An 18,926-nucleotide genomic window follows, 5' to 3' on the forward strand; every position below is an offset into this window, starting at 1 on the left:
TCAGGGTCATGCCGAGGCAGGATTTTTAACTTCCACATAGTCAACAGAGCAGTCACCTAGCAGTGGCACGCATATTCAGTGTTGAAAGAATTACACATTCGCAATTGCAAAGGTTTAAACACAGGAGCTGTAGTTGGAATTTTTCAGCATTACGATGGTGCAAAAGCTTACACTGTCAAACACCTTGGGATGGTGTTGTTTAAGACAATCTTAAGACGCTGAGTAACAGCTGTGACCGCAGCTCCAGTCAACCCCGAGTCACCAGCCACGCTCCACAGCTGCCGTGCTGCCAACGCTGGCTCTCGGAGTAGGGCCTTGAGGCCATTTCCAGCAGACGAGACATTCCACTTAGAATGCGAGTAGTGGGAGCCACCCACTGTAAACCAAGGATCATCTGTGAGCAGGATCCTCCTTCTTCTAACACTGACCGACTTTCAGACAAGCTTAGGGAGATGATGACACTAATTCTTTTTTTAAGATTTATTTATTTTTATTGCAAAGTCAGATATACAGAGAGGAGGAGAGAGAGAGAGACAGAGAGGAAGATCTTCCGTCCGATGATTCACTCCCCAAATGGTCACAATGGCCGGTGCTGCACCGATCTGAAGCCAGGAGCCAGGAACTTACTCCAGGTCTCCCACATGGGTGCAGGATCCCAAGGCTTTGGGTCATCCTCAACTGCTTTCCCACGCCACAAGCAGGGAGATGGATGGGAAGTGGAGCTGCTGGGATTAAAATTAGTGCCCATATGGGATCCCAGTGCTAAAGGTGGAGACTTTAGCCGCTAGGCCACTGCACCAGGCCCAACACTGTAACTGTTACCTCATACATTTTATATATAAGACGTTTAACCAAGACAAGCACATGGAAAACAGATCATGAAAAAACTGTGGATTTCAGGATGTATTTAACACCAAATTTATTTCATACCCAACTTACCTTTTAGTTTAATTTTTCCATACCTGAGTATCTGGCTTGAGCCCGTGTTTACACTTCTAACATTCCCACCAATGGGAGATGGTGGCTCAAGTATTTCGTTCTTTGGCCCCACTGTGGAAGCCCCAGATTGAGATCCGGGCTCCCAGTTTGGCGCCCTTGCCGGGGCTTCTGTAAGCACGTGGAAAGCGAACCAGTAGAAAAAGCCCCTGGTCTCCCTTTCTCAGCTTATCATATTACAATGAAAGCAAAAGTAAAAAAAATCCAAAATGTTGAGCAGTCATAGTTTTTATGTTTAGTTCAAAGCTTCAAGTTTTACCAAAAGAGCTTTCCTTTGATGATCATGACAGTCAGAAAAAAAAAAAGTATTTCCCAAATTTTCTCCCACTGACAATTCACACTCATCCTCCTGTCCACAAATGCATGGGACCATCTAGATACTTTTCAATAGTTTTATTGTTTGACAGGCATTTACAACGTTCCATTCATAGACCTAAAAACATAAAAATAGACCTTCTTTCAGCTTATAAAAGAAATATATAAGAACTTTTGACATAGACACGTCGTGACCTTATGTACAAGAGACAATGGCACCCTCTCCAAGCACCAGACTTTCCAGTATTTTCCAATGGACGCGTTGCACGGGGACCAGCAAATGCGACAACCAGAAGCCTCTGCTTCCGCTTTCCGTCCAGACACAGTCGAACCGGAGATGAAATATGGAACAATGCAGTGATACAAAGGGTATAGAAACCATTCTAAAGCTCTTTAAGAAAACCAGAAGATATATAGCAAAAATTTAATAGAATAAAACTTTCAAAAGATCAAGCTCATAGCCCTGGAAACCCAAAAGGGAAGGGAAGTAGGGTGGGAGAGCAGGAGAAGCGAGCAGGGGCACAAGAGCGTGATGTTCTGAACTCTATTGTCTGGAAATATAAAGTCATAACTGATTTTTATAAAATATAACTCCTAAAGCTACTATAAAATTCAGGTCTTTAAAGTACCTACTGATGTGTCAAACACCAAATAGATAATTTCCCCAAAAAAGAAAAAAATTCATAGTATTTAAACCCTTCTTAGGAAGTGGGCATTGTGAAATGGGGCAGGAGGGGAGGAAAGCTATAAACCTTAAAAAAAAATTTTTTTTTGAAAGTGCTATAACTTGTTTTTGTTCTTCCTGTTTGGATCGCTGTTTAGAATGTTCGGTTTATTCGCGTGTTTACCCTGTTTTGTTGGCATGAAGAAAGTGTAAAACGCAAGTGATGGTTCTGAGGTTACTGTGTTAGGAGGTTTGGTTGTGGACTGTCAGGGAAAGAGTAGGTCATCTATGGATGGAGATGCAAGTCTGATGGGAAAGCCAGTGATCGCCATGGCAACCCCATGTGAGCAAGGCTCCCTCCCGGCAGGTGCAACAGGCTCACGCACTGCCCACTCGAGTATCAGGCTCAATCCAACCAAACTCCCATCTCAAATGCAGATTCAAACATTTTTTAAAAGAAAAAAAAAAAAACCTCCTTCTTAGAAGTGTATCCTTACCATGAGCTTCTTAATGGCCTTTTGTATATAAACATAATATCACCATGCCTCACTCTCCCTGTGAAAGATTATATCCTTGTTTTTCTAGACTCAGAATTACACTAACACTGTAAAACTCTCATCTATTTGTGCCCCTGCATCTCAGGTAAAAATACAAAAAAATAGTGTTTCTCTTTCTCTCTCTCGAGTGATACATTTGAATCTCTTTTCAAAGAGTTTGGCATCTTTATAATTCTATGCAAAATCAGAGCTTCCAAACACTGACATAGATGAACACCAGCCATAGACCAAAACAGGGAAAAAAAAAACCCACAAAAGAAAACAAAGTTCATCGAAATAGAAATGGCCACCCTCTCAGCACACATCCTTAAAAATACACAGAGATCTGCAGACATCGAAGACGGAAGGGGAACGGAACCCTGCAAGCTGTACAGACGTTCTGCTGTGTTTCCTTGCGTGTTGGGAAGCGGCTTCCAGCCCAGAAGGCTCTACTTGTGTGTCTGTGTGTGTGGGACTCCCCCTGTCAGGATTCCTGTTGTACATGCTTCCACTCTGGGGGGAGGGGAGGTGAGATGCTTGCTTTCCAGTGCTATAGGATCTATTCTCTTTCCATTCTTCAGGCCCTGATTCATTCAGAATAAATAAAAGCCCTTGGCAACATACAGAAGGTCCGACTCAAGCTTATGGGGGAATCAGAATAATTCCTTCCATTTTGTTTTTCTTTCTTCCAAAAAAATGACAGTTGGGTGGCTACATGGCTTAGGAACCAGGTCAGCTGCCAAAACCGTGTGTGCAAGAGTGCGACCTACGGGGACATCCTGGCCGACAGAACAGGGGACAGGCAGGAGTTATCTACACGCATTCTCTGCGGGCTGGCTGTGGTCAGATCTCAGTGTTGAGCTTCCTGGACGGGGCAAAGTCTTCGCGTCTAACCCAGATGACCTCGTCGCTGGCGCTCTCCAGCGCTCCACCACTGCCCGACAGGGCAGCCTGCTTCTTGAGCTGAGCCATGCGGGATGCGTGGCTGTCCAGTGTTTTCCGGCCTCTCTCCCGCTGACCGATGCAGGCAGCTTGAAGCCGCTCGGGCAGGTCTCCGTCCACGGAGGCGCCCTTCACCGACTCACAGAACTCGTCATCATCACTCAGGATGTCTGTCTCCTTGATGTCATCCTGCTCCTCATACTGAGCAAGGTCAAACTGCTCCTCTACCCAGCGGTCAGTGTCCCCGCTGCCGCCGGGGGGCTGCTGGGACTCTTTCTCCGGGCTGCTTGCCGAGACGGCATCGGAATCGATGGTAAACCTGTTTCGAGCCAGTCGCCGCCTCCTCCTCCCAAGGGACTTGCTTGGGGCAGACACTGCACACACACACAAAAATATAAAAATAAAACCCCCACATGCTTTACCTGACAGCAAACTCCAGAAAGCAAAGACAAGGCAAGTACCAATGAAGCGGTTTGCATCCAGTGCCTCGACCTCACTGAGGACTTTGAAGTCAAGATCTCACCAATGTCTTGGAGGATAGGACTTGGTGGATGCTAACAGCCACTGACTCGAGGACAGAAGGGAATGGGGGACATGGAGAGTAAGGGAGGGGGCCAGGAAAAGTCAACTCTTTCAGTTCCCTTGGAAATAATCTAGCATGCCTACTTGTGAACCTAAGAGGCAGGTAACAGGTGCATGCACTACACTCCTGCTCTCAGGCTTAGCTGGCATGTATCTTCAACTCTGCCCATACCCACAGAGGTATGTGGACTTCCCAGCGCTGTTCCAGCTTCCTGCAGCTAAAGTAGGTCTTTCGGAAGGATACGGGTCACTTCTAAAGTTTGCCGTCTCTGCAGAACTCACATGAAATCAGTGATCCAAGTGGAGTTCCTTTCTGGGAACTTGAAGTGCCCCTCTGCTTCAGCATCTTTAGGAAGATGAAGGACACCTGCCCCATTCCTCTGAGCCTGTGCAGGAGACTGGCTCCCAGAGAGGCAGGCGCTAATCCCTGCCCTTTGCTCTCTGTCAGCATCCCACATGAACTGTGAGGCTAAGCAAATACGGGCCTAGAGGTCTGCTAACTGCACCTGCATTGCACCTGTTATTCCACCAAGTATTAAAGCATCAGCACCTGCATAGAATGAAGAATTTAAATGACATCCAAGCAATTGATCAACTAAGTGAACAGAAGTTAAGAAAAAAATCCTTAAACTCAGCCTTCCACCCGACTGCCTTCTAGGAAACCAGAATTAAGAACGGCACACAAGACACCACTCACTTAAACACACAAACACCACACACACTAACACAAAACACACCACACATACTTGCACAAAAAGACGGCTCACTTGGAAATACTGCTGCCTTGGACAGTGGAGTGACTGGTGCAAAGGACATGAAGAGGTGAAATGCCAACCGGGGCTTTCTACTGCACAGAAAGAGCCTGAATGCCAACTGGGAGCTGCTTCCCAGAAACCCAAATCTTAAATGCTCAATTAGAAAACTTTGGTGCTGGCATGGGAAAGATGCCCATTCGCAAGAACTGCCACATGTAACCTGGACTTCGAACACAGCAGGTGCAGGCCAGAGAGCTCATAAACTGGCTCCTATTCCAGTCATCTTTTGCCTCAGATCTCAACGTGTCCATCACCATTCCTGAGTGCTACCATCTCCGAATGGGAAACAAGAGGATGGATAAACATCTTGCTCTCGTTCAAAGAGAAGAAAAGTGACTTACAAGCAAAACATTTTTTTAAAAAATCACATGAGTACTCTTTGGGGGAAAATAGAAAAAAAATCTGTCCAATTTAATCTCAACACCAACAAAGTAGAACCAGGGACTCTCCATCAACCAGGGACTCTGCATCAAAACTATCTCCATTTCAACACTGGCTGACAGAGATCTGCGTGAAGGATCTGCATGCTGACATATGTAGGACTAAAGTGTATTAACATCTGCATCTTGGAAAATTTTTAAAAAAATGGGTTAATGGATGATGGATATATAGGCAATAACGAAACTAGAGAAAAACACTAATTATAGAATATAGATGGTGTGGATGGCTAGAAGCCTGACATTCTTTTTCATTGAGTTCTTGGAAGATGTACCATACTTTTAGACCATGAAGGGAAGCAAGATACTTATCTTTACTGCCCTGTCTAGAGAGGACACAGAGAAAAATTAAAGTATCTGGATATTCTTGACAATGTAGAATGAAACCCAAGCATCGACCCTTTATGAGGAGATTAATTACGGTCAGCTAATATTTTGTGTTTTTCCTAGTCTCTTAATGGGCCAAGTATGATGAGGATTTCCAGTCTTAAGCTGGCAATGAACAGACTCAAATACCATATTTAAGTCCTCAAACACGCATGAGTATTCAGTTGCTAGTGGGATACCCTCTATAAAGATTTTTTTTTTTCAGCCAAAAATGATCAGGAGAAAAATCTTCCAGCAGGACAAATCCAGACTATGACAGTGAAGGCTTTCTCTCAGTACTCATGAGATGATGGTGTGGGTTGGGGGTTGGTTTTGTTTTGTTTTGTTTTTCCTTTTCCCAAAGGATCTCAGCATGTAAACTCCTGAATGTCCTGCAGGTCAAGTGTATTTACTTTCAAAATAAATACAGTCCTGAATTTGACTGACAACTAAAACCTGGGCAATGACAGGTTAGGACACAATTTTCCAATCCTCAGTAAACATTCCATGGAAAGCAGGAGGGGCAGGTGTGACAATGTTAAGATAAAATTTCCTACAGTGATTACAAAGGATAAAAAGAAACTGTGGCCATGAAGGGGAACTCCTTAGATACCCTGGAGAACCCAACACAAAGTGCTGGCCATCACTGGACACGGCCATCACTGGACACGGCCATCACTGCACATGGCCATCACTGGATACCTTTCAACTGGCTGGAGATCGAAGAAACTCTCCCTCCCCCACAGCAGTTTAAACTAAAGGTGTTTAAAGTACACTATATCTCATATCAAGCTAGCTAGGCTATGTCTACGACAACTTTTGTCTAGTCACAGTTCTATCCATGCCTCTTCAACACAGCTGAGAACAGGTGCAAGGGCAATTGGGACAAAGGTAGGTGGATTTTTTTTTTCCAAATGCAAAGGAAGCCTCATTTATTGCAATTCTCCCTGAAAAATCCTGGGTTTCCTCTGAAGAAAGGAGTGATAACAATTTTGCTATCTGGGTGTCACTGAGTACCTTAAATGAGTGTGCAAGTATCTTTCTTCCTCCATACATTTTGCTGCCATTTCAGGATGACTTTATTGATCTTCCTATTTTAATGCTCCAAAGTAACAGAATATGTCCTATAAATGTATCTACTCTGGAACCATTTTAACTCTAGATTCTTCTTTTGCAACAGCAGCTCAAAGCTCCCTCAGATTAACACTAAGACTAAAAAAAGGCAAAAGCAGAAAAAAAAAAAATTGCGTCATCTGGTCTACCCAACTGGCCTCCTTACCTAAAACAAGCATTGCTGTGCTGCCAGCGACCTTGCCAAGACACGACACACTGCCTTTTGCTACACAAGCTGGCTGTCATGCAAAGCAGTGACTCTCATTCCGCAAGCAAGCTAAGACAGCCCCTCTGGAAAGAGGATGCATTTGGCTTCCTGGCTTGGCAAATGAGAAAGAAGCTCACCAGCCAAAAGGAGGAAGGCAGCGAAGGGAAGGCGTGAGGGAGGGAAAGAGAAGTAAATGAAGGATGGGCTCCTCTGGGGAGGACGCAAGGAAAGAATGGCGCTTCCGTGTTCACCCCCACAAGGCCACGCCTAACTTGCTCAACAAGAAGATGATGCTCACTCGAGTTCTACTGCAGAGTGGGAGTCACGGGGATCCTGAGTGTCTGAATGCCCACAGTACCTGCCCTGCTCATGGCTGGCCTGGCCCCTTTCAGCGCACACAATCTTTTTCCTCCGAAAGGGACATATTGCTGGGAGGAGGGAAGGCTTTCCGTTTTGAGGAGCTGTCTTCTGTGCTTATCACGCAGAATCGAATGCACAGCCTTCAGGAAGTCCTTCCGGCTCTCTGGGGAGCTGTGAAGAGAAGATGGACATGAGTCAGGGACTCGGTGAGCTCCTGTGACCTCTGGGGCAGCTGCGGGCCAGGGGTTAAACACGAAGGTCCTGACTCCGCTTCCTGTGCCGACCCATGCTATCGTAGCTCGGACCAAGAACATGCTCTCCCTTCCCCGAATGCGGGGGTGGAGGGGGCCTTTAAACAATAACTAAAGAAATGAAAACAGGGGCTTTGAACCAAGAGGCTTACAGTTTCTGCTCCTGGCACTTAAGGCAGAGATTTTAAGTCACTAAGAAGTTTTTTTGAGAATAAATGAACCACAGGATTCTTGTGGCTCAGTCAGGTACCCAAAGACTATGTCCCAATGTCTTCACCTTCCTTAAGCACTGTCCTCTCTCCTAATTCCCAAGGCAAAAAGGCACTTCCTAAGCAAGAGTTGTTTTAAAAAAATATTATTTTTATTGGAAACACAGATTTACACAGAGGAGGAAAGACAGGAACAAAGATCTTACATCCGCTGGTTCACTTCCCAAATGGATGTCATGGCTGGAGCTGAGCTGATGTGAAACAGGAGCCAGGCATCCCCTCGGGTTTCCCACGTGGGTGCAGGGTCCCAAGGCTTTGAGACATACTCCAGTACTTTTCCAGGCCACAAACAGGGAGCTAGATGGGAAATGGAGCAGCTGGAACATGAACCAGCGCCCATATGGGATGCTGGCACTTGCAGAGGATTAGGCAATTGAGCCATTGTGCCACCCCAAAGAGTTACTTTACTTATCAAGTTCTCAATGTTCTTACACAGGTTACTTGCACCTGACAGCCTCATGGACAGGGCACATGGCATCTCCGGGGGCTAGTTCACTGAACCCACGGGCTGCACTAACAAAATCGTAGCGGGACTGACCAAAATGCACGGCGAGGATGATTGAACACTGAGTGGGTTACTTCAAGAACTTTGCACTCCCGGTCCTGACAGTATTCCGGGAACTCTCCTTTGTGGACCCTGTTATCCAGTAGGAAAGGCAGGGAAGCTATACCAAACACGGGTTTTGAAGTGAACATACCTACTTCTGGATAGTGTTCGAAGGTCCAGGAAGCCTCTATGAGCCTGGGTTAGGAATTGTACCTTCATTGGATCAAATCAATGAATCAGTGTCTACTTAGCACAGTTCTTGTTGAAGAACTATACTTTACATATGATAATATTATATTACATATACAATATCACATATTATATTACATATTTATAATATTATAAAGCATCATTACTGGTCATCATAGATCAAGTCTATTGTTTTCTGAGAGTGAATCATAGTACACCACTATTCACTCCATAGAGTACTGTATAATTATTCGCCAATAAATTGTTGAGTGTCTATAACTGAATGATTAACAACATAGGTCATATTGAAAGCCAACTCTATCAGAACATCATTATCTGTCAGAACATCCGTCCTGATCCTGTCAAGAAAAATGGCTACCTAGAGCAGATCACCTCAAATTCTCATAGAGGAGGAGGTAGTGGACAGGAAGAAGAAAGCAAGGAAATGAGGTATAAAGGAAGAAAAAACAAACAAACAAAAAACAGTCTGGCTTCTGCTTTTAGTCCTTAGGTGATCGATCAGGGCAGTGTTACTGTGCTGAAGTTTTTTTGACAATGATGGGAAATCCTGGTACAGCCGTCACATACCATCACCCTCGCCAGCTGACCTGCTGCACCTTGTGATGGCATAGAACCAACAACATACCAAATATCAAAACACAGTATGCTAAAAAAAAACAAAAAAACACAAGGCCAGACACAATGGCTCCATTGGCTAATGCTCCCCTTGTAAGTGCCTGAGTCCCACATGGGCACCAATTCCTGTCCCAATTGCTCCACTTCTCATCCAGCTCCCTGCTTGTGGCCTGGGAAAGCAGTTGAGGATGGCCCAAAGCCTGAGGACCCTACACCCACATGGGAGACCAGGAAGAGGCTCCTGTCTTCTGCCTTTGGATCAGCACAGCTCCAGCAACTGTGGCTATTTGGGCCTGCCTTTCCAATAAAAACAAATAAATCTTTTAAAAGAGAACAATCAAGTGCTTGTAATGTACAAAAGGTAAATATGGGCATTAATGCTTCATTTAATATTTTTGAAAAATCATTTCATCTTACAGATGTGCAGGTGCTTGGCCCAATGTTTACGTCCTCTATTAGTGATGCCTATAGCCTACATCTGACTGGTTTCTGTGTCTAACTCTGATTCCTGACTCCAGCTTGCCGACAATACAGGAGAGGAGGCTACTGAGAGCTCAGATAAGGGGGGACTTGGACTATACTCCTGGTTGCAGATCCTTGGAAAGTAATCAGCAGGTGGTGTGTATATGTGTGTTGGCCTGTCTCTCTCTTCTCTCTGCCTCTCAAATTAAAAAAGAAAGGTGGGTCCGGCCGGTATTCTAGCAGCATAAGTCCTTGCCTTGCACATACTGAGATCCCATATGGATGCCAGTTCTAATCCAGGTGGTTCTGCTTCCCATCCAGCTCCCTGCTTGTGGCCTGGGAAAGTAGTCGAAGATGGCCCAGGGCCTTGGGACCCTGTACCCGTGTGGGAGACCAGGAAGCGGCTCCAGGCTCCTGGCTTCAGAATGGCTTGGCTCCGGCTGTTGCTGCCTCTTGGGGATTGAATCAGCGAATGAAGGACCTTCCTCTCTGTCTCTCCTCCTCTCTGTGTATCTGACTTTGCAATAAAAAGAAATAACCTTAAAAACAGGGTATTAACCTACCTACTGACTATATTAGTAAGATCAGTCTCATTTCTGCTATTACTGTCATCGCATAAGAGTTAATTTCTCAAATGTACCAGTTGCATTACAGAGCCGTAGGATGCCCCTGGGGCTAGAGGACGGTCCTGGGGTTGGGCAGCCCAGGGCTCACAGCCCAGGCTCACCTGCAGCAGAGGTGGAAGACACGCTCTGGTCTCCCTTCAGACTCAGATTTCACATGGACAATTTCACACACGGAGTTTGCCTCGGCATCTAGAGAAATAAAGACAAGGATGAATGAGGTTATGTTTCAAATGAAATTATTTGCATTCTCACAAAAATGTTTTGCCATGCTTTGATGTAAGAGTAAATGAGGCAGAGTGCACAGGCCCAGCGACAGCTCATTCCTGTTCCTGATCTGAAGAGGTTAAGTGACTTACAGTTTCATTGGTGCTATGAAAAGAACACTTGGACCTTCTCCAGTTGCTAAAACCTCCTTCTTGAAGGTCAAGAAAGCCAATCAGTCAATCATGCTAACTGGGAAACTCACCCTTTCAGCATGGCTCATTTGACAGAGCTACTGCATTAACCACAAGTTGTCTGGCACCAGCTGGCTCAAACAGAGCTCCAGACTCCACTGCAGATTTCAGCTAGACGGTGAGGGAAACCATTCTGGAAAAGCCCTGGGACCTAATGGGCACCACTTCCTTCTGCTTGCCTACTGGGAGGGAAGGCGAAGTGAGGAAGTGCTGTGCTTACACACAGCCCTCAGTGTTGGAACACTCCACATTCATGGCAAAACCAAACCAGATAGAAGAGGCTCTTTCCTTCTCACTGTTCCCTAAACAACACCACAACTATTCACCTAGCCTTTACACTGTGTGTGATGCTTTAAGCAGTGCACAGATGCGTCAAAGTACATAGGACGATGCGTGTAGGCTCCATGTGCATATTGCACTATCTTATATAAGGGACTCAGGTATGTTCAATTGTGGGAGTCTTTGAGCTCATGCTCATGGATACTGAGAGGCACAGCTGTGATTTGTAAACTCTGCAATGCTACAACACCAAGTTATTTTAAGGTCTGAATGAAGTGCTTGTGAAAGGAACAATCCACCACAGACATTAAAGCCACACACTGTGAGCTCTCCGTCTTATCCTATGATTCAGAATTGGTACAAACAATGCGGATATATTATTTAAACCCAACCACAATCATTGGCAACAAATTTCACAAACTTTCCCAAACTAAGATACAAATCTAGAAATTCCAGGTTCTGATTCCCAAATTCACTGGAACGTGTTTCATAATGAGGGACATCTTGACTGGTCTTTGACTAATTCAAGTAGGTTTTCTTCTTAAACTGAATCTTCTTTCAAATTGGATGTGAATGAAAAACAGAGTGAGAATGGAATGCCACATCATAAACATGACTTTGTTTTCAAAATTTAGTCCTTGATGGAGGCAAAATTCTTAGTTAAGAAACACACGATTTATTATAGAAATGAGCTTTCCCATTTATAAGCCTGGCATAGAAAACAAACAAAACCCCCAGGTGACTGGTAAGCTCAGAATTTCAGCATGTCAGTGTCCAAACCTCCCGATGCTACTGTAGTCATGCTATACCTGTAATTTGTAACGTCATGTAAATTCACCTGTAACTCAACTTCACAAGTCAAATCACAAAAGGGCATTGGGATAAATCACTATGCTAGAAGCTCAGAAAGAAACCTTCCTAAGGCAAATAAATAGGCCAAATATACTCTGCATGGCTTTTTGCATTGAAGTTTTCCAACTCCAAAGCATAGTAACTGTGAAGGAAGATGTACTTCGTTGAATTTTGGGAAAATAATTGTGGTTTCCTGTCATGACAGTGGACTAAGGTGAGTTACTTCCTGAGTATCAGATCTGGAGGTGACAAAAGCCTTAACGCCCATCTTGGACATCTTGAAGCAGCAGACAGAAATAGTTATCAGGCACCAGCAGCTATCCACTTTGGGGCATTTTTCTTTTACTACCTAAAGCTGTACATCAGTGGGACAGGGAACAGGTGTGGCTGAAAAATTTCCCCTAAATTTCAGTGAATAGTGACATGGTGATTCTTCCTCTTAGAATCTGACCTCCAATTAAGCCCCATGATGACAGTTTGATTTCATAGTCACAGATACCTTGTTTTGCCCAGTCACTGAGCCACTGCAAAAGATTCGGCAGCCTTCCCCATGAGCCCCCTTACTTCCGGACATCTCCCCAACTCCCTGTCCCCCCTAGCTTCTCCTGCCCAGACTTCCTCAGCCCTCTTCCCCGCCCTCTCCTGTAATGCCTTTCTCAGGCCTTTTCCATTTAAGAAGAGGGATCCTGCCCTGTGTCCTATGTCCTTCACTGAGATCCTCCACCCTTGCAAGTCCTTTGCTGATGCAAATAAGGGTGATGACCTGCTCCTGCTGCACCAGGGTTAAATCCATCTAAGAAGTCAATACAGAATAGGCAGGAAGACTGTATGACTGTCCAAGGGAATCAATGATGATAAGAATAAACCAGTGAAGACATTTAGGAAGAAACTTGCCTGCAATAGCGCTGTAATTGAGCATCCAGAACATGGAAAATTCTGCTACAGAGTACACAGCCCAAGAACACGTGCCAAGTCCTGGTAAAGTCCAGACTGGTGAAGAATGACTAGTCACAGGTTTGAAGGGCTTCCGCACAGAAGTCTAAGTGTGGATTTCTTCTTGTTGAGTAGGATTGCCCTTCTGTCCCTTGTCACCAGCTTAAACAATCTCACAGCATGTGTAATGTAACCATTTAGGGTCTGCTTTTAACTTGGACTAGTGTAATTCCTTCCTGCAGGTGTGGGGTGTGTGTGTGTGTGTGTGTGCGTGCGCTTTTGGCAGTCTCTGGGTCTCAGGAATCAAAGATGAGCAAGTAATTTACATGGGCTCTGTGTGCCTGTTCTGACCTGGATGTGAGTCACTGTCACATTATTAACATAGCCAGTAGAACAAGAAATTTCTGGAGTTTTTCTGAAGACATCATACATCCACCATATCAATGTATTCTTTCATTCATTTAAAATTCAGTAAATGGCTGGGTAAATGAGAGATAATGTGGAGGAATGAGGGGAACAAGACTTAAGCTTAGAAGAAACAAAGAAGGTAGGGTGGTGGGATGAAGGCTGTGGATTCACACACGCATCGCAAGCACACATCCAGCACATAGCAGAGTTTACCTGCACTTGCCAATGCTCGAACCTGAAGAGCTTCAGTGGGAATCATGTGTCGGAATCGGAAGGGGTCCCACTCCTCATAAATGGAAAGCCTGTGAGATCCCACCTGTATAAGAGAAGGAACACGCTGTTACAAACAACCTCACCCCTCAATACCACCTCCTGTACTCTCATACCCAAGAAATCCCAGGGCAGACCCAGACGATCTTCACCCCTCAGTGTGTCTGCCCGTCTTGCAGAAGAGGTTGCGTAATGCAGATGTTGAGGGTACAAATAAGACTGAGTCAAGCAAAGGTGACAGAAAGACAAGGGACTCAAGCCAAGAACAGGGCAGTAGACCCAAGGAAGAACATTGTTATTTATGTCCATGCCCTAAACACGAGCGTGCCTGAAAGAAGCAGGACACATCTCTTCCAAAGCCCTCAGGAACTCAAAGAAGAAATGAAACAAAGGTTGGTTCTGCAAAGACACAACTGGGAAGCAGAGACAAGAGATACTTTTGACCCATGGGATAACAGAAGACATCTTACCAACTTCTTCTTCTGTTTGGAACCATCTTTATACACAAGGACCACAGCAGTTTTGAAGACTGGGGAAAATAGAATAAAATACAGTCAGGCAATGCATGGGTTTCTCCCCTTCACAACAAAACACAAAGTGGTAAGAACACAAGACCACAGGAAGTAATGGCTACCCTCCCCCTGCCACTCATTCATTACCATGCTGAAATTCAGGAAATTACCCAGACAAACTTTCCAGGTTCAGAATAAACATAGAAAGCCTACACACAATGGAAAGAACTTTTCCTCACTGAAATTTTTGAGTAAAATACAGTATTTTGCATATGACATCATCTCAAGATAAAACTTCAGCTGATGTTTATTGCATAAAAAATGTACTAATTCCATTGATCTCTTGTGTTTGTAAATCTATATAACTGGGAAAAATAAGTAAATCTTTAACAATGTATTAATTTCATGATTTGAGGAATAATAGTACAATTGACTGGGATGACTAACACCTATAAAAACCAAGCTTCCAGGGATACATACACACAGAGATCATAATTCAGAAAATATATCCATCTTTTTGACTAACAACAATGAGAATGACTTTACAAAATAGAATGCAGTGCATTTTTTTTCCAAACAGATGGAACCATAGTAAGCTCTTTAGGAGTAAATTACATGTGGAATTATCCTGCCCTTCTCTCAGTAGATGCAGAGATACACGGGAATTCTACAAGCAATGCCAAGCATGCTTAACACGCAGCAATTCTGACTGCTCTTGAAGATGCAAGAGGAGTTGGCATCCAGAAGAAAGGGAAGGGGGACTCCAGGCCCTCCTTGCTTCTCCATATCAGGGTCTCTACCATATCCAGCCCACTGGCCCTAAGGGAAAAGTTCCTGGCTCTGGACAGGCTCGACTTGGGTCACTGGGACCATTTGGAGAGTGAATCAACAAATGCAAGATCTCTGCCTGTCCCTGTAACTCAGCCTTTCAAATAAATAAAACAAACCTTTAAAGAAGAATAAGATGGAGTACTCAGGAGGGGATCTTCTCTTGTGAATGAGATAAGCATCCAGGAGACAGACCCTGCTCCCTTTACATTTGGAGTACATGAAAGTAGGATTGTGGGTTTCCCAAACAGTTGTAGCAAACTTCCACTGACTACGAGACACTCAGTTTACAGCTGACTGAACATCCTGTGACACTCACCACATTCCTCCATGTTTTAACCCCGAGGAATGGCCAAGTTATACAGCAGCTGGAGAGCTACAGGCTAGCGTATGTGGGGCCATTTACTAAGTCACAGAGGGAACAGATGTTCAAAGGACTCCCAGGGCTGGACCACCAGGCTGCCTGGCCTCTGAAGACCAGAGCCAAGTATCTGGTTCATGTTTTCATTCAGGACATCTGATCTACCTGATTTCCACATAAGTCCTGAGATGCAGTCACTTGGGTCTGGACTGCCCTGAGCCCTTCAGCCCCCACAGCATCTGATGGCTCAGGAATCCTGGAGACATACCAGCAGCTTTCCTTTCAGAGGCTCACACCAGGCTGTGCAGAGGCCGAGCAAGCCCTGGTGCTCCTCAACTCCCACCACAAGGCATCCAGAAACCAAAGGCCAGCACAGCAAGGTGTCTTGAAATGTGAGAGGGTTCTGGGCCAGGACAGAGGACCTAGAAGATCCAATACTGGGGACCTCATCCACAATGGCATGCCTGTCACAGTTTCCCTCCACCCTGGCTCATGGGAGAGACCAGAAAGGAGCCTCAGCCTGGTATACACACCTGAGCTTACAATGCATTTATCTGTCCTTTAATTGACTTTGGGGTGTGGCTCAATCCATAGGCAAGATCCTGCTCCCCAACACTTCTGCCAGCCTTGCCACCCTCAAGTGCCCTCTCCATGCCCCCCAAGGAGCACACCCAACATACAAATACCCATTTTGGCAGAAGGCTGGACGAACCATTCTGGTTTCTCCTTTCCTCTTGTTCTTAAAGTCAAGATTATCAACTCAGAGTGCACACCGGCCACCCTGTGAGTGACCCCTCAAGGTCCTGGGTTGACACTGAGTCAGCCTCAGGTTCAGAAGAAATTGCGCTTCCTGTGATCAGAGGCTTACACCAAAACGAATAAGCTTGAAAGCTGCCTGATCGATGGCAATTACCCTACACTCTTCACAGGACTCCGGCTCTGTTAGCTCTGCCTTGCTGCTTAAAATCACACCCAAACCAAACAACCTGTTACCTTCAATGGCCTCATTGAAGATTTTCTATGAATAAACTCATTATAAGGACTAAGACAGCTGTTCACAACCCCGATGTCATCCTTCTCTCTCATTACTGCTACTCAGGAAGGATTCTGAGTCATGACAAGCTGGCCTCTTATCAGCAAGTTCTACAATTTCCAGCCTGGTAACTATGGCTCTTACTGAGTCAGCTGTCAGCAGGGTGTGTGAGGGACACAGCATCCACTCACAATCTGGACAGGTGTCAGGTTTGTTTCCTGCAGTCAGCCACACTCACCTGTCCTTATAACACAGAGTCCACCACAACAGAAAACCTCAACTCTGCAATCGTTGCAAAAACATTTCTACCACTGGTTGGCAAACCAGGTTCTCTGGCCAAATCCAGGCCTGCCTGCCCACCTGTTAACACGGCAGCCTCTTATTTCTCCCTTACATTTGTGTTTGGCTATAGTGACAAAAAACATGGCCTCTCTGTCTGGAGCCCTTCCTTGGGAAAAGGCTTTTGCCAACTCTCACTTTCTCACATACAAATTATTTTCTTTTCACTTATTTTCTGTTTATTCCCAACTGCAGGCAATCTGTAACCTTTCGGGGACATGTCATGAAAACTCCAAAGTTTTAACTCTGAAATTGCTGGGCTGTAGCCCAACATTAAGAACAGGTAGAGATGAAGTGAGCCATTTGCTCTGGAATGGGTTATTCCCACAAACGACCCACTAAGCATCATCAGAGACCCCAGACTTCTCAGGAAGAAAGCACACCATGAGAAACACAGGCAGTGATGGTAAAAAGAAAGCAAATGTTCATTCCAAAACACCTACTCCATCCAACACCAACATCTTGTTAAAATGCATAGTACTCCTTGTCTGACCAGTACATGTGCATGCTCCTTTTAAAAGTTATCATTTATTTTTATTTACTTGCAAGGCAGAGAGACAGAGAGAGCTCTTTCAGTTGCTGATCCACTTCCCCAAATCCTGCAACAGCCAGGGCTGAGCCGAGTCAAAGCCAGAAGCTGGAGCTCAATCTTGGTCTCCCAGGCGGGAGGCGAGGACCCCAGCACTTTGAAGCATTATCTGCTCACTTCCAAGGATGCACATACAGCAGGAGGCTGGAGTCAGAAGCAAGGCCTAGACCAGTACCCAGGTCCTCTGATTTGGGGATCAATGTAGTATCTTAACCATTGCACCAGACACTAGCCCCTCCTTTGTTATCGTCCATGAAATGGCTCATTAGAAAATTTTAGGAATATCACTGAGCTTTGATCAAAAACAAAGTAACCTAAGTAGGCAGTACAATAAATCTTTGTATTAAACACTGACTTTAATATCCCCCACATACTCCATTTGGGAAAACTGCTTCAGATCACAGAAGGAGGGGGAAGAAATCTAGTTAAAGATGTACTGAGTCATCTCCCTCCTCCCAAGGCCCCAAAAATGTAAGTAAGAGAACAGTCAACCTGTCCATGAATCTTCCAGGTGGGGCTAGAGTGAAAAAAAAAAGGAACAAAACCCCAAAGTACAGACAGCTGATCACTCTGGGCTCAGGAACAATGATGCAGAATGCATTTACCCTGCAACCACAGCCATACTTCCAGATCTATGCACAATTCCCAGTGCATTAACACATGGGTTTGCGCTCTCATAAAACACATCTCACAGAATCATCACGTGATATGTGTCACTGCAGCTACTGCACCCATCAGAACCAGCTGAGCAAAACACACAGCATTCACAAACTTTTCTTCTTCTACCAGCATTAGTTCTGAGATATAGCTCGCCACTCACTGGTCCAGACACCAGGAGTCACTCTGGGAGCTGAGCCGAGAACCAGTCTCCTCCCACCCCAGTACTGCACACAGCAGCCAAGCAGGCACAGGAAGAGATTTGGGCTCTCAGAAACAGGGACAGTTTTGCTTGGTTTCTCATCTTAATTTTGCTTGGTTCACTACTGACCTTGTTGGTTTGGAAAGATGCTCAGGACAACAGAGATGGAGAGAGAAGCAAAGGGGAAGGAAAAAGGGAAAGAGGGAGTAGAGAGGGACAGAGGGAAGAGAAGGGGAGAGAGGAGAGAGCAAGGGAGGGAGAGAAGTGGGGTGGAGGCTGGGAAGTTCTTTACCTGCAAGGCATAAATTCTGTTTATTCCTGGGAGGGGTCTTGGGCACTGCCTCCTCTACGCGCCAATACTGCTGTTAAGGTTTAATGCACTGCTTGTAACATACTGGTGGCTAGAGCAGCGATTCAGGCAATGGCCTCTAGCTTTATTATAATACCTTGGGCCTGAGAAATGAGTCATCACCACGCCACCCCTCTTCAAAGCACTCCTTGCTACATACCAAAGGCGGCCAATTCAGGCTCCTTTTTCCACTTCCCCAGAGAGGCAGGAGGGTTCAGCCAGATCACAGTGGTATGCAAGAGGAGGTCACCCATGCTCAGATCTGCAACCTGAAAAGAGAGGTGGAATAAACTCATTGCACCATGTGATCAGGTCCTTGTGATGTTTTAAAATCCAGCAGGCTGGCATACATTTTACTTCACGGAAATACTGTTCTTAAAAAAATTTTTGCTCAAGCATGTCAGGTAAGGCTTACATTCATGCACATACAGATCACAACAGTGTATTTCTCACTGTAAAGACAGACACCTTCAAATTAACAACGGTTAGATTTGTGGTCTTTCTGATGAGTTTGTCAGCAGGGCATTAAATGAATATTCAACTTA

General features: G+C 45.1%; 1 protein-coding gene across 5 annotated transcripts in view; it reads right to left on the reverse strand.

Annotated features, from left to right (window-relative positions):
* Positions 1–1,374: 1,374 nt before the first annotated feature.
* The window catches only part of TIAM1 (TIAM Rac1 associated GEF 1), a 198,993-nt gene continuing 181,441 nt past the window's right edge, over positions 1,375–18,926 (reverse strand). For all 5 annotated transcript variants that reach the window (XM_040980719.1, XM_040980720.1, XM_040980721.1 and 2 more), the window contains 6 exons: positions 18,542–18,650; positions 13,982–14,040; positions 13,455–13,557; positions 10,416–10,503; positions 7,333–7,505; positions 1,375–3,827 (listed from right to left, as the gene is read on the reverse strand). In XM_040980719.1, the coding sequence (XP_040836653.1) occupies positions 3,355–3,827; positions 7,333–7,505; positions 10,416–10,503; positions 13,455–13,557; positions 13,982–14,040; positions 18,542–18,650 (1,005 nt within the window). In that variant the 3' untranslated portion in view covers positions 1,375–3,354. The remainder of the gene's footprint in view (positions 3,828–7,332; positions 7,506–10,415; positions 10,504–13,454; positions 13,558–13,981; positions 14,041–18,541; positions 18,651–18,926) is intronic.

Source organism: Ochotona curzoniae, unplaced genomic scaffold (assembly GCF_017591425.1).
Source record: "Ochotona curzoniae isolate NIBS_2020 unplaced genomic scaffold, NIBS_Ocur_1.0 contig_3498, whole genome shotgun sequence".
In the NCBI taxonomy this organism is placed as follows: Eukaryota; Metazoa; Chordata; class Mammalia; order Lagomorpha; family Ochotonidae; genus Ochotona; species Ochotona curzoniae.